This window comes from Tachysurus vachellii, chromosome 5, assembly GCF_030014155.1.
Source record: "Tachysurus vachellii isolate PV-2020 chromosome 5, HZAU_Pvac_v1, whole genome shotgun sequence".
In the NCBI taxonomy this organism is placed as follows: domain Eukaryota; kingdom Metazoa; phylum Chordata; class Actinopteri; order Siluriformes; family Bagridae; genus Tachysurus; species Tachysurus vachellii.
In genome coordinates this window covers 21,524,935-21,539,300 of record NC_083464.1, presented here as the reverse complement: position 1 = coordinate 21,539,300, position 14,366 = coordinate 21,524,935, and the positions used below count along the sequence as shown (strand labels likewise).

Here is a 14,366-nt window from a genome sequence, read left to right as displayed (position 1 = left end):
AGTCTAAACTTTAGACATATGTTGGTATATTAAACCTTGTCAAAATTTATAATTCCTTAGTTTGCATTTTTGAATTTAGCTATGTTTTATGCTTAATTTTCGGTATTGTTCTTTTGACAACAAACACAGTTTATGATTTTTGGATGTTTTTCACATGTAGAATTGTGTTTTTGTGTTTAGTGTTTTTAGCATGATCTTTTCCCAAACTCCATTTTTAGTGATGCAGCATGTAATGGACAATATACATTTCGGTACAGGTTCCTTATTGCATGAATGCTGAGCTACATTGGTTTCTTTGCTTTCACAGTTTTAAAACAAAGGTTTTTGTAACTGATTTTATTGTTTTGTTCATGATATGTTTTTTTTAATCCCATAGGGGATACAAATCTTGACAAAGACTTGAGTGATCAAGTCAAGTCAAGAAGCTTTTATTGTCATTTCAGCCATATAACTGTTGCAGTACACAGTGAAATGAGACAACGTTTCTCCAGGATCATGATGCTACATAAAACAAAGCCAGAGCTAAGGACTTAGTTAGTCCTAGCCACATAAAGTGCATCTGTGCAACCTGGTGCAAACAGTGTGAGACAAGACAGCGTAAGACAGACAAGACAGTGCAGGACAAAAGAGAGTGCAAACAAAAAATTACAAGACAATACACAAAAGAACAGAAACAGTGCTGGGTGCTGATGGCAGGTGAGGAGGCCTTGGGTGTAGTCAGAGTTCCAGTTCATCCCACAGGTGTTCAGTAGGGATGCCATCAGGACTCTGTGTGGCCAACGCCACCACTTCTTCTACACCAACCTTGTAAAACTAGGTCTTAACGGTTCTCACTTTGTGCACGGAGCATTGCCATGCCCAGACATGCTTGGGACCCTTGAAGGGAAATTGTATGTGTATGGGTATGATGGATACTTTTGGCCATATAGTGTATAACAGAACAGTGAGATAAATATGTACAGATCCAGCGACGAATATGGACATTATTATATTACTGACATTTGTCTCATCAAAGACCGGTGTAATGTTAGGTCCGAAATCGAGTTTAAGAGTATTTAAGATCTACAGCACTACAGTTAAGATGGAAAGTCAGCCGACTCTAAAAAAAAAAACAAAACTCTTGAAATAATAAAAATGAAATAAACTTATAAATAAAATAAATGTAGACTAAAATAAACAACAGTACAGTAAACAATACGGTAAACACAAATGTAGTATCTGTTTATAGACATTTAATAGTGGTAGAACATGCATATTAGTATCTCCATAGACTTAAATCATTTCTGCAGGTAATCTGGGTCTCTGTTTTTAATTCATTATTGTATTTTAAATCCCCTAAGCCAGGGGTCGTCAACCCGCGGCTCCGGAGCCGCAAGTGGCTCTTTCGTCCCTCTGCTGCGGCTCCCTGTAGATTTGGAAAATAAAAATGTAATTTAAATTTATTTTATATTAGTCAGTTTAAAAAAAAATTTAATTCTAAGATTATGACGCTCTTGTAACATTAAAATAAACCGTGTTTAATTTTTTTGTCGCTCAAAATATGCGTCATAACTGCCGACTTGCGAAATCCGACACAGAAGCAGACCCATTTTTGGTTTGGTGCAGCGGGCAAGTTAAAATTTTGATGTCATGAATAAGAAGAGGACTCATTTAGACATTGAACATTTTATTTGAAAGTAACCTTCAACCCAGCGTCTTTTTTGTTAAGGTTAGTTCAAACTGTTCAAAATATTTTTGTTTGACGGCAGAAATAATATTTCGTTTACTCGGTAGCAGTTCATTGATTTCATAAACGCAACACACTACAGTTTTTTTCTATACTTTCCATAAAGGTAAAAAACGATATATGCAGTGTTATCTTCATGTTAGATGTCAAAGGGGTTTTGTGGCTCCCTGTGTTTTTTTTTTCTGTGGGAAACGGGTCCAAATGGCTCTGAGTGTTTAAGGTTGCCGACCCCTGGTCTAAAGCTTTGTTTAATTTCCCACAGCCTGTGTTGTTCCCCTCAGTGCTGTAGATGGCGCTGTGTGGAACAGTTCCTTCTCTTGTAACTAGCGTAGAGCAAGAAGACTCTCCTTCGGCTAGCTCGCTATTAGCAAGATACGCTGCTAATAACGTTGTCTTGTTAAGAAGAAAGCATATTGCCGTCCTGCTTATACAAGCACTACAGCGATTTATAAGCTAAATCAGGTGCCGGTTCGTGGCAGCTTGTGTAAGTGATTCGGTAAAGAGCGTCCGATTTGCGTCTTGCTTTGTATGTGCGTCATTATGGCAGCCATACTTAGCATTGTTCTTATAGCAACCGTTACCATGCTAACTACGACTTAGACGTTAAAATAAGATACTGGACAATTCTGTCAGTCTGTTTTGTGGTTTTCCTGTTGCGTTGTCATATATGTTTGGGTTGTAAATAAGTTTAAGTAATCCACCGTGTCCTGTAACGGTACTGTGTTAGCTGTTGTTTGGCTAAATGGCTAGTTTGGTAGTAGTGTTTTCTTTGTCAGCTGAAATAATATGGCTGATGCTTCATATGTGTTTTTATCGATGTTTTTTTAATGTTGTTTGTGTGAGAACCAACAGTACATTTTGGAAGCTGGTTTAGTTGCGTTGGTTTTTGTTGTAATGTTTTCCTTCCCAGTTGGTCAAGTAACCTGAGGTGACTTTTTTAATATATGTGGAGGTTGTTGGGCTTGACTTAGGCTTTCAAGACAGTATTTTGAATATTTCACTTCTATATGTCTCATTTCTCAAGGTCCCTAACAGCTTGGGAGTTTGTATGGGTTTCCTTTGGGTTCTCTGGTTTCCTCCTACCACCTGAAAACATGCTAGTACGTGGAATGGCTATAGTAATTTGCCTCTGTGTGTGTGTGTGTGTGTGTGTGTGTGTGTGTGTACGTACGTACATGGTTCCTTGGAAAAATCCCATCTAGGGTGTATTCCTGCCTCGTAGCCAATATTCCTGGGATAGGCCCTGGATTCACCTGAACCCTGACCAGGATAAAGTGGTCACTGAAGATAGATGAGTCTTTCTTTCATTTACTGAAAAACTGGTTGACGTGTGCCAATCCCTGTGTGTACCTCATAAGGACATGTCCGATTTGAGTTCTTGGATGTTAAGGAATGTTTGCACCAGATAATATCTCAGGCCTTGGGATAACATGCTTATTTGAAATGGTTTGTGAAAATTGGAATTAAGTTGTTTTGAACTCAAAGGTAAGTGATGTGTTAAATGGCGCAGGGAAAAAAATTGGTATCAAGATGGTATTCTTCAAAGGGGAATTGAATGAAGAAGTACTTTGAAGAAAAGTATGTGATCTTGGAAGACATGTCGGACATGGAACTGAATTTGTTTTTGTTGTAGCGGTAGACACTATTGTTGAGTGATATGTCATTCGAGTGGACGATACAAAAGGATCTGATTAGTGTGGTTGTAATTTATCAAATCTGAGTTTTTTTTGGGTTTTTTCCGCATTGAGAGAGCTGGGGAAATTGTGAGGAATGAATGTTGAATTGCTCAGGATGCACGTTTAAGTTTTTCTTCTTGAGAACCGGAGTGGCGTTATGGTGGCGGATAAGACAAGGGATTAAGTAAGCTTGTTACCCAAAGCAAGAAATAAGTTGTTAAGTAACATGCAGTTGGAGTCATAATTTATTCTGTGTGCACATATGATAATCGCTCTTTGGTCCACAATTAAGCATTGGTTTTTGGAATTATGGAAGACCTTGAATACTGTGTCATGGTGGACCATGGCCAAGATGGAGATAACAGTATCATGTGTACTTTTGTCTGCAGGTGCTGTTGTGTGTGCCATCATGGCGGTGGTCATCCGCTTACGGGGACTTAGAATCACAGCTGGTTCTGACGACATTCGCAATTTCTTCACTGGCCTTAGAATACCCAATGGTGGGGTTCATATAATTGGCGGAGAACTTGAGGAAGCGTTCATAATTTTTGCATCCGACGAAGATGCGAGACGAGCGATGACTCGCTCAGGAGGATGCATTAAGGGCTCTCCAGTCACCTTGCTTTTGAGTAGCAGGTCAGAGATGCAGAAGGTTCTTGAGGATAGCACGAGGCAATCCGAAGCAGATAATAGAAGGAATTACAAGGAGGTTGTCAAAAGACCAGCTGAAGGAAGATCAACGTCATTGCATGAAGATGTGAACGTAGATATGCGAAGAGGAGATAATCAAAACATGGGAAACAGACCACCTCTAGCTTCTCCTAATGACACTCGAACTCTGAAGAGAGATGGAGACAGCCTCTATTTGTACTTGTCTGGAATGCCATTCTCAGCAACGAAGGAGGATGTCCGGGTCTTTTTTGAAGGTATACAAATCGATGACCTAATTTTTATGCGAAACAGGTATGGAATGTTTAATGGATGTGGTTTGGTCAAATTTAGAACCAGAGAGGATGCCAGTGAAGGTCTGAAAAGGGATCGAAAATACATTGGGCCACGTTACATCAGAGTAATGCCAGCCTCAGAACATCAGTGGATCAGATCTGGGGGCTCGGTTGTATCTGTTGGTGCAAGTCGGAGATCTCGAACAAGATCTCGCTCTCCAGTTCGCCATCGTTCTCATTCTCCTTCCAACGAAGAGTTTGGGGTGTTGTATGAAAACCTCCCATATTCAGTTGGAAAACGGGATATAAAAGCCTTACTCCATCCTCTGTCGTTGACCGATGACCAGATCAGTATTTTTGTTGATAGAAATAATAATAGGAGCAAATTGGCTATTGTGGTGTTCCAGAATCTAAAGGACTATTGTTCTGGCCTGGCTCACCACAAGGAAACCTTTCTGCACAGTGTTGTTTATGTGTCTCCCATCTCTAAAGAAAAGATTGCCACCATGCGAGAATCTACTGATAACCCAAGAGAAGAACAGCGCAGATCCAGCAGATCATCTGAACCAACACAGAGCGTTTATGACTCGGAGAAAAGGTGCATATATGTTCGCAACTTGCCTTTCGATGTCCGGAAAGTAGAGATCATGGACTTCTTTCATGGATTTCAGCTTTCAGACGACAGGCTTATCCTGCTCCATGATGACAGAGGAACTGGGCTTGGTGAGGCTTTAATCATTTTTCAAACAGAAAAGGAGGCAGTTATGGCACAGTCTTTAAATGGGCAACGATTTCTTGGATCAGAGGTCATGCTAAAGTGCATCACCTGGGCTCAGATGCAAGAATTTGGTATTGACAGCAGCCGCATGCCTGAGAGGAACTTTCAAAGAGAGACGCCAAGATACGACAGTGAGCCAAATTTCCTTAATGACCGAATTCATCAAGAAAATTGTGACATTATGCCTGATCCTAACTACGGTCTTGGAAAGAGTAGTGTTCCATTGGAGCATTTTGAAAACCCGGCCGCTTATGGAGGGGAGGCATGTGGTCCAGACAATCATCAGTATGGACCACCAAAACAACAATTTAATCAGCCGACATGCGTCAGGTTGCTCAACCTACCCTCTAAGATAAGGGTTGATGAAATTTATGACTTCTGCTATGGGTACAGAGTAATTCCAGGGTCGGTCTTGTTGCAGTATAATAGGAGTGGAGCACCTACAGGCACTGCAACTGTTGTGTTTGAAAACCACAGTGAGGCTCTCACTGCTGTCCAGGAATTAAACGGAAGACCCATTGGTACAAGGAAAATTAACATTATGCTAGTGTAGAATGAGACATTGGGCATTTCTTAAGTAAGCTGTTTATAATGATTTGTCCTTTTTTTTTCTTTCTTCCCTTTTTTGTTTATAATATTGCTAAATATTAAACTTTTTCTTGCCTTTAGGTAGTAATACAACAAAGATTACATGGAATTAAATGACCTTTTATTCTTTAACTTAAGTTATGCTAGTATATTGTATTAGCATTTTACAGTTAGGTGTGATTTATTAACCTTTTCTTTCCAGAATCGTTTGTTCATTTGTTCATAAATGAATGTTTATTTGTGTTGATTTATGAACCACTCTATTTTTCATTTAAGGTGGATGCCTACTTTTTATGACATGCACCTAACACGTGTATACTGTATAGTTATTTAAAATCATATAACAGCATTTCCTGGTGTGAGAGGTTGTGTTCATTATGTACAAAATGGTCCCAGACATCAGTGTGAGAAATACAGTCAAAAAAAAATGGATAAATATTATGCAAAGTTCAATGAAAAACAAAATGGAAACATTACAATGTTCTTATCAATGTTGGTTGAAATTTGTTGATGCTACTGATCAAGGCGTAAACTGTGTCTATGCCCATAAAAAGAGGACCAGCTTGCTATTCTGCTCAAAAAGGGGTAATCTGGATTGTCCACAACTATATCTCAAATTTACTCTCATTAGCCCCTACAATTGGAACACTTGTAACCCTGCTCATTCATGATCAATACAGGTTCTCAGTTTAAAGTGATTGGTTAGTGTAGAGCAGTGGCGTCCAATCTTGTGCACAAAGGGCCGGTGTGGGTGCAGGTTTTCATTCCAACCAAGCAGAAGTGGTGTGGCTTCTTCTTGGTTGGAATGAAAGCCTGCACCCACACCAGCCCTTTACGGATAAGATTGGACACCGCTGGTGTAGAGGGACAGATTATTATACGTTAGCTTTATTTAGCATTTCTATTCATTCTCACACAGGAGTAAAGGATATTTATGATTTCCAGTCTGGATGAGGTTAAAGCAGACCCACAGCTGCCTTCTCCTGATCTTATCCCTAGGGTACATGGAGATGCCGTGACCCTTTGCCTGTACATGACCAGCAACTTCATCTCTCATGTCCACAGAAAAGACAGCCACTTTTTTAAAATCTTTTTTTTTTTTTTTTGGTTAATATTTTGGTTAATATGTATTAATGTGAGCCAAAAAATTAAGCATTGAACATATACTGTACATGTGGTGCACTGAATCTTTTTTATTTTTTTTTTTTTATAGGCTTTGTTTGTTATGGTTAATACAAACCCACTCGTGTTTCTTTTTACTGAAATAAAAAAGTACAGTGGAATTAATTTCATATTACTGCAACTCAGTATTAAAACGCATCAAGTGTTATAATAAAGCAAATAAATTGTCTGGATAAAATTGTGAGTTCTGGTGTTCTGGTCTGGATATGTTACGTCTTAATACGTTTCCAGACATTGTTCCATATCTAGTGCTTGTTGTTTTGATGAATTAAAAGTTAAACATCATTTAGAGTTTCTGTTGTTTACAAATGAATGGGTGACTAGTAAGATGGGTAACAAATGGAGATGTGAAGGAAACAAATGTGATAACAAGGATACCTTTCTCGCTCTTTTTTTAATAGCCTGGTTTCTTTTATTTCTCTCTTTAAACCCCAGCTGTAATGTGTTCTGTATAAGACCATGCCAGGTAAATAGGCTGGCTATCTGACTAGGATATTCACCAAAATGGCGGCTCATTCACTGGAGGCAGGTACTTATTTCAGTACAGCGTAACAGATATTGCGTCATCAGGTAGGCGTGGCCTATTTGATAATCTAACCCTAACCATAGATGGAAACACGCCCACTTTACGGCATTCACTAAATTCCGGGTTTCGTTACCACGACGTAAAGTGGGCGTTTCTGGAGGTCTTGGAAAAACGCCCTCTTTCAAAAAAAAAAGAGGTCACCGATCATGCGCAGAATGATGGATAACGAAAGAGAAATAAAAGCAAAGCTACGATGGATAATGGAGGACAAAACAGTCATACAGGTAGATTTTATATTTTGTATCTATTATGCTTTATCATCTTACAGTTAAGCTATTTTAGGCAGTTAAGCGAAAACAAATAAACTTTTTTTTTTTTTTGTATAGCCTATGCATCTTTCCACAGTTAAGTTATACTGAATGAATATAAATAAAAAGATCATGGAGACCAAAGTAATGAACCTTTTTATACTTTTAACACTTTATTAATATATTTTGTTTCTATCAGGCTGGCTCCCAACAAATTTCAAAATATGTTCATCTTCGGAAGAGTACATCACAGGAATAGTTTCTTCAGAAGAAGAACTGAAACATCTACTGGAAAGTCACAAGCGTGCATCAGGCACTTCTTACACAATTTGGTAATTTAAACTGCATGTTTTTCCCCTTTATGAGAAATATTTTTGTAACGTTACTCGTTTCTGTATTATGGAAATACCTTATGAACATTATTTGCCATGATCAGTGTTGTGCTAGTTACTAAGAAAAAGTAACTAGTTACAGTTACTAGTTACTTCCTTCAAAAAGTAACTCAATTACTTTGTTGATTACTTACACCAAAAAGTAACCTTTTTTTTAAAGAACCGTTCTTTAATGTTCCCATAAATGGACAGGACCTTCGAACCAGAAAGACACAGCTTACATTTGACTAAAAGGTTTTTGTCTTTCTGCTCAACTAAAGTGAAATAATGAGCATATTTTCACTTTGTGAAACTCGTCTTGTTCTCGCTTTGACTCGCCATTACTGCCGCACATACCTGAATAAACAGAAACACGCCCACAGTGCGGCGTCTTCGTGTTTACAGGTTGGCATCCACCAATCCTACAATGCGTCGCTGCTGTAAACAGGTTAGGCTGTAGGCTACACTTCAGCTAAAATAATTAATTAAAAAAAAGTAACGGACAAACACACCATATGGTAACGGTAACAGAGTTAATTTATTTAAAAAGTAATGCGTTAGAGTATTAGTTACTGTCAAAAGTAACTGCGTTACAGTAACGTGTTACTAGTAACGAGTTCCAACACTGGCCATGATATAAGGAGTCATGGGCGTAAATCCCGGGGGGGACGGAGGGGATTTGGAATATATGTATGTTTACCTAAATAATTGTGTAAGTAGAAAAAAAAAACAAACGCAAAAAATGCATTTAGAAACAGTTGAGTTCCCCCTCCCCTTCCTCACAGTAGTTTGACCCCCCCTCCCCTTCCTCACAGTGGTTTGACCCCCCCTCCCCTTCCTCACAGTGGTTTGACCCCCCCCTCCCCTTCCTCACAGTGGTTTGACCCCCCCCTCCCCTTCCTCACAGTGGTTTGACCCCCCCTCCCCTTCCTCACAGTGGTTTGACCCACTGCCTGCTTTCCCAGTTCATCTCACCTCTCAGACAGGTGTGTGGCTGCGGCTCAATTAATGTTGAACTCCATTAAGTAGGGTATTTTATTCACTTTAAATAAAGCGATTCTCTTTAATGTAGTTGATGCGATTAAAATATGACTTATCTAGTTAACGTTAGCTTGTTTACAATAGCTTGTTGCATAATGCACTGCAACTAACACGCCAAAGCCGTTTCCCATGCATTGTTTTATTTGGGACGACTTGGTATAATGTTAACTTAACATTAACGGCCACAATTAGCATATTGTTTAGCTGTGCATTTAGTAAATGAGCACTGTGCTACATCCGAACTGACCCCACTGTACTTTTTTGTATAATCAATTTCTATTCTGTTATTAAGTGTCTTAATTAATTTTAAATAAAATTTTAAACCTTTTTGTAATTCCTTGTTTTTATTGTTGTGATTATTTTTTTATGATAGTTTTTACCATTGACTGTATTATTTGTGTCCCCTTCAAAAATTGCTCATGAGAATTTTTATATTTATTGTCCCCCCTACTGTTAAATGAAATTTACGCCCATGTAAGGAATGTATCTTGTTTCAGATATATTCACTACGGAAAACACATTACAACAAATATAGTATAATTCTGTGTATAGAGAAATATGTAGTGTAATAGGTAGCAGACTTTACAATAAGGTCTCATTTAATAACAGTTAAAGCATTAACATGGCCTGTTAAAGCCTGTGCCATAATGTTCTGTTTTTCTTTCATTTTTAATTTTAATTGTATTTTTCCTTGTAACAGGTCTGATGACAGTCACAAAAAACAGAAAGTGACACCACGATGTCTATGGAAAGTAGAAGACTATTCAGAACATGTACCACTCTCTGTGAAAAGAAGGGTGATCTATGCTTGTCAACACGGAAAGAACTACAAGAAGACAACCACAACAGATGATTTGGTATGTATCTCTACACATTTTGTTCACCACACTAGTTATGAATTCCATGTGGAGGGTGATTAAATGACAGAAATCTCATTTTTGGGTGAACTACTGTAACCCTTTAATGCCAAAAATGTTTAAAGGTACACTATGTAATTTTTGCCACTCTGTTGGGTTAGTGGAAGAACATTGCAGCTGGAGCTACTCCACAGCAATTGGTGTCTCACTTGGTCCTAAATAGTATAATATGAATAAGTAAACACTTAAAAGGTTACAGGTGTACGCGACTGATTCCTGACAAAAACACACAAAAAAAAGACAAAAACATGGTTTGGAAGATGTGTTTATGGTGTACTCAACCAGATATACAGTGTGCCTTTAAAATGTAAGAAATTCATATATTTGCACAGTTTATATTTGTGTTACATAAACATATACATACAGTTATATTACATAACTAATTTGTACCATTTTGAGCATAAAACATTCAATCTTTTTGTTTAATGCAAGGAAGCAGGGTTTCTGCAGTTTCAACAAATTTATATACAGTGCCCTTCAAGTATTGGAACGGTAAAGACAAAATTGTTGTCACCTATGGTGTCAAGACATATATTAATATAAGAAGTACAGAATGTCACATTTTATTATTGACTGTTTCAACACAAAATGCTTTACCAACTAAGTAGTGAAGCACTTTTCATCAGAATTTCATCCCTCTGCCTAATGTGAGCATAAGTATTGGGACGGTTTAAGTAAATGTAAAAGCTAATATTTAATTGTAAATCCCTTGCAAGCAATCACATGAGCGAGTCTGTGACCTGTAGACATCACCAGACTCTTGGTTTCACAATTTTCCAGGCCTTTAATACAGCCATTTTTAACAGTTGCTTGTTTTGGGTGATTTTACTGACAGTCATTATTTTAGTGGGGGTTTTTTTCATTTATCTGTCATCAAGTGCTGTTGATCTTCTCAGCTGACCTGTTGTTGGTTGCTGAAGCTTGCCAGTGGTTTCTATCTTTTTCAGGACATTCTAAGTCAATCTCCAGATTTAAATCCTATTGAACAATCATTTCACCAGTTGACGAGGAGACTTAACACAGAAACTCCCCAAACAAGCGGAGTTGAAAATGGCTGTATTAAAGGCCTGGCAAAGCATTACAAAGTGTGAAACCAAGAGTCTGGTGATGCCTATGGGACACAGACTCACTCCTGTAATTGATTGCAAGGGATTCACAATTAAATATTAGCTTTTACACTTACTTTGTTAAACTGTTCCAATACTTATGCTCACATTAGGCAGGGGTTGACACATTGCTGTTCTTAGTTGGTAAAGCATTTTGTGTCGAAACAGTCAATAATAAAATTTAGCATAAATATTTTAATCATATTTATAAATGTCTTGACACCACAGCTAACAGCACGTTTGCCTTTATTGTTCCAATACTTATGGAGGGCTGTGTATGCTATATGAAATTGTTTGTTCACTCAAAAATAAATGTTAGTGTCTGGCCCAAAAAATATTTAATTTAAGTTTTCTTTTCTTTTTTTTTTTTGTAGCATACAGAACATGAATACACAAGAAGAAAAAGGCTCCATATTCAAAACAGCAAGAAAGTGGATTGCCCAGCAAAACTTTATGTCCGATATGTAGAAAGGTAAGTATTTCATTAGCATGGCTTTATATACAGTTTACATAATATGTAGACAGTAATACATTTTTAAAAGTGATTGATATACAAAAAAAGTTTGAAATAATAAGCAATTTATCTTTTTTACATATTTACTTAATATTTACTAATCTTTTGAATACAAATAGCTGCACAACTTAATGTAGCTTTAAAACAGTGGGAACAGTGGGTCTCATTCACTAATAATTGTGTAACTTACATCTTAACTTACATAGGAACAGTTTCTTCCCTCAGGCAATCCATCTGATGAACACTTGACATACACAGAACAAACTCTATCCTTACATTATTTACACATACTTATTTATATTTCAATTTGCACATTTATATTTCAATTTGCACATTTTTGCACATTTCCACTGTACATACAACTGTCTTTATTATATATGTGTTCATTTCTTATCATTGCCAATCTGTTTACACTGTGGAGCTCCTGTACTAGAACAAATTCAAACAAACAAAAAACATACTTGGCAATAAAGACCATTCTGATTCTTAACATGTTTATAAGGCCATCAAGAGTATTCAATTAATTTGTATTACTTCCTACATTTTCCAGTAAATTTAGAATACATTTTAGAATCAAAGTTATTGATGAAACATGATTTTTTCATGAAAATGTTTATACACAGATTTCATGCACAAATTTGTGCGTTGCTTAGTGAATGAAACCCAATGGTTCTTAACTGTTTTTGCTTAGTGCCCCAGTTTGACATCAAGTGCTGAATAATCAACTAAGCTACAGATTTGTACAGTGTTTCATGTTTTTCATGACCCTATATAAACAGACTCAATTGAGAACCACTGATTTAAAGTTTATATGATTTGTTTCTTTTTGTGTAAAATCAATTTAATTAGTAAAGAATTGCTTATTTCTTGTGTTGTCTTATAAAAGGGTGGTTCAACATATTGAAAAATTATTGAATGGGTATCATTAAACAATGTTGTTTTTCACAGATATGATCAGTTTGCTGTGGCTAAAAGAAGTTCTAGAACTGAAAAACAAGTGGCAATTAAGGGTGTTCTGGAGTCATTAAAAGAAAACACCTCTGTCACTTCAGAAATTATCCATGTCAAAATACCTTTGGCAGGAGCACACAAAAACCACAAAACTTCACAAAACTGTCATTTCTCAAATAACATCCATTACAATGTCGCTTTAACACAAGATTCCCAGCGTAATGAAATCGGCAATCAAGAAGACCTCTGCTTTGATGGTTTTGATAGTCCTGTACCATCCACAGGGAAGCAGAAACACAGTAGTGTGTCACGGTCACCAGGTGTCGCAGTCGATCAGTGGCATTTACGTGAACAGCTCAAGACTTTGCATGACATTTCATATATTTGCACTGATAAAGAAGCTATCAAGAATGCATCCAGAGTTATTCATGGCCTTTGTGAGACCCTGAAATCCAGTTTACACGAGGAAGATGGCCTGGTTCTCCAGCAGCAAGAGCCTCCAAGAAAAACCTTAGAGCTTTACCAAGTCACTTGAAGAAAGTCAAACACAAAACATCCAGGAAACATAAAACAGTGGCAATTGAAAATAAAGGTATGTTTGACTTTTTTGATCATATACAATGTTTGTTAAAGAGTTATTTTTAAGGAATACAGTATCAAACTAAAAATGTCATTTGTTACATAATACATATTTAATGTGTATGTGTTGATCAGTGTTTATGTGAATAAAAATCTAACAGCTGAATGGCAATGACTGGTGTTTTTGTCTGTAAATATGCAGTCTTCCTTTCTCAAGGAAAGCCACTCACATTCAGACAGGTACAAGGGCGCTCCTGTTCACACATTTAATCCTCAAACATTTTATTATGCTCCTGATTCATCTCTCTTTCTCTGTAGTGCGACCTTCCACTCTTCAGAAAAGTGATGGTTTGGGAGATCAGAAGATCCTGTAAGCCCTGAAGCAACAACTCCTTCAAACATCATCAAACGTTCTTTTTGTGTAAATAAAAAAATTACTATGAAATTATTAATAATTACAAGGGTTTTCTTTACAAGCAGTGGGCTGTGGAAAAGTACGGAGATGAATGAAATCTGAGGTTAAACTGTAGATTTGTCTTGTGTGATAGAACCCTTGATAGAATTGATGTGAAGTCAGTAAGCTTACTGAAGTGAAATGAGCATAACATAACTGAATAGTATATTGTGAACATGGAACAATCAGGACAGGTATCTGAAATTTTAACAGTGTTAATGTAATTTGACACGAAACACCTGAGATCAGGACAGGTATCTGAAGTTATGACAGAATTAATTCAGGCTAATTTTAATATTAATGTAATTTGACATGAAACACCTGAGATCAGGTATTTTAGGTTATAAGTATGAATGTCACGAAACACTCGCGATTGACGAAAGGTTATCTTAAGTTGTAACAGTATGAATATAATTTAAAAAACACACACTATCTCGGACAAGCAACTTATTCCAATTTGCGCATGATCGTTGACCTCTGCAGATTATCAATATCTGAGAATATCTGTTACACTGTTCTGAAATCCCTGGAAATAAAGTGCATCCCTTCACAGGACACTGCCTCGTGACGTCACACAGTGATGGGGAATCATTTGGAATCACTTTGGGGAGTCATTTGGAATCAACTGATTAGACCCTCCTCCCCCCTGAGGCTATACCCTACATAGCACAATTGTACCTATGTAGTGTGTTTAGATAACAGCAG

General features: G+C 37.2%; 2 protein-coding genes across 4 annotated transcripts; both read left to right on the top strand.

Annotated features, from left to right (window-relative positions):
• The first annotated feature begins 1,686 nt into the window (after window positions 1-1,686).
• On the top strand, window positions 1,687-7,234 carry rbm12bb (RNA binding motif protein 12Bb). Of its 3 annotated transcripts, none has more exons than XM_060870432.1 (2): window positions 1,687-1,708; window positions 3,792-7,234. In XM_060870432.1, the coding sequence occupies exon 2, from the start codon at window positions 3,812-3,814 to the stop codon at window positions 5,675-5,677; it is 1,866 nt and encodes a 621-aa protein (XP_060726415.1). In that variant the 5' UTR covers window positions 1,687-1,708; window positions 3,792-3,811; the 3' UTR covers window positions 5,678-7,234. The 3 variants fall into 3 exon arrangements, with proteins under 3 accessions (XP_060726415.1, XP_060726413.1, XP_060726414.1); XM_060870430.1 differs by lacking the exon at window positions 1,687-1,708 and adding an exon at window positions 2,030-2,210; XM_060870431.1 differs by lacking the exon at window positions 1,687-1,708 and adding an exon at window positions 2,030-3,211.
• Window positions 7,235-7,589: 355 nt separating this feature from the next.
• si:dkey-31c13.1 (uncharacterized protein LOC100002197 homolog) lies at window positions 7,590-13,736 on the top strand. The gene is made up of 6 exons (XM_060870433.1): window positions 7,590-7,704; window positions 7,928-8,060; window positions 9,841-9,997; window positions 11,538-11,635; window positions 12,626-13,220; window positions 13,526-13,736. The coding sequence occupies exons 1-5, from the start codon at window positions 7,674-7,676 to the stop codon at window positions 13,161-13,163; spliced, it is 957 nt and encodes a 318-aa protein (XP_060726416.1). The 5' UTR covers window positions 7,590-7,673; the 3' UTR covers window positions 13,164-13,220; window positions 13,526-13,736.
• The last annotated feature ends 630 nt before the right edge of the window (window positions 13,737-14,366 follow it).

Bases quoted from the DNA above. Each gene is read 5' to 3' on its own strand.
- rbm12bb (XM_060870432.1), top strand. From the start codon at position 3,812: ATGGCGGTGGTCATCCGCTTACGGGGACTTAGAATCACAGCTGGTTCT.
- si:dkey-31c13.1 (XM_060870433.1), top strand. From the start codon at position 7,674: ATGGATAATGGAGGACAAAACAGTCATACAG. The intron at 9,998-11,537 runs GTATGTATCTCT...TTTTTTTTGTAG, and splicing joins CAACCACAACAGATGATTTG to CATACAGAACATGAATACAC. The intron at 11,636-12,625 runs GTAAGTATTTCA...TGTTTTTCACAG, and splicing joins TATGTCCGATATGTAGAAAG to ATATGATCAGTTTGCTGTGG.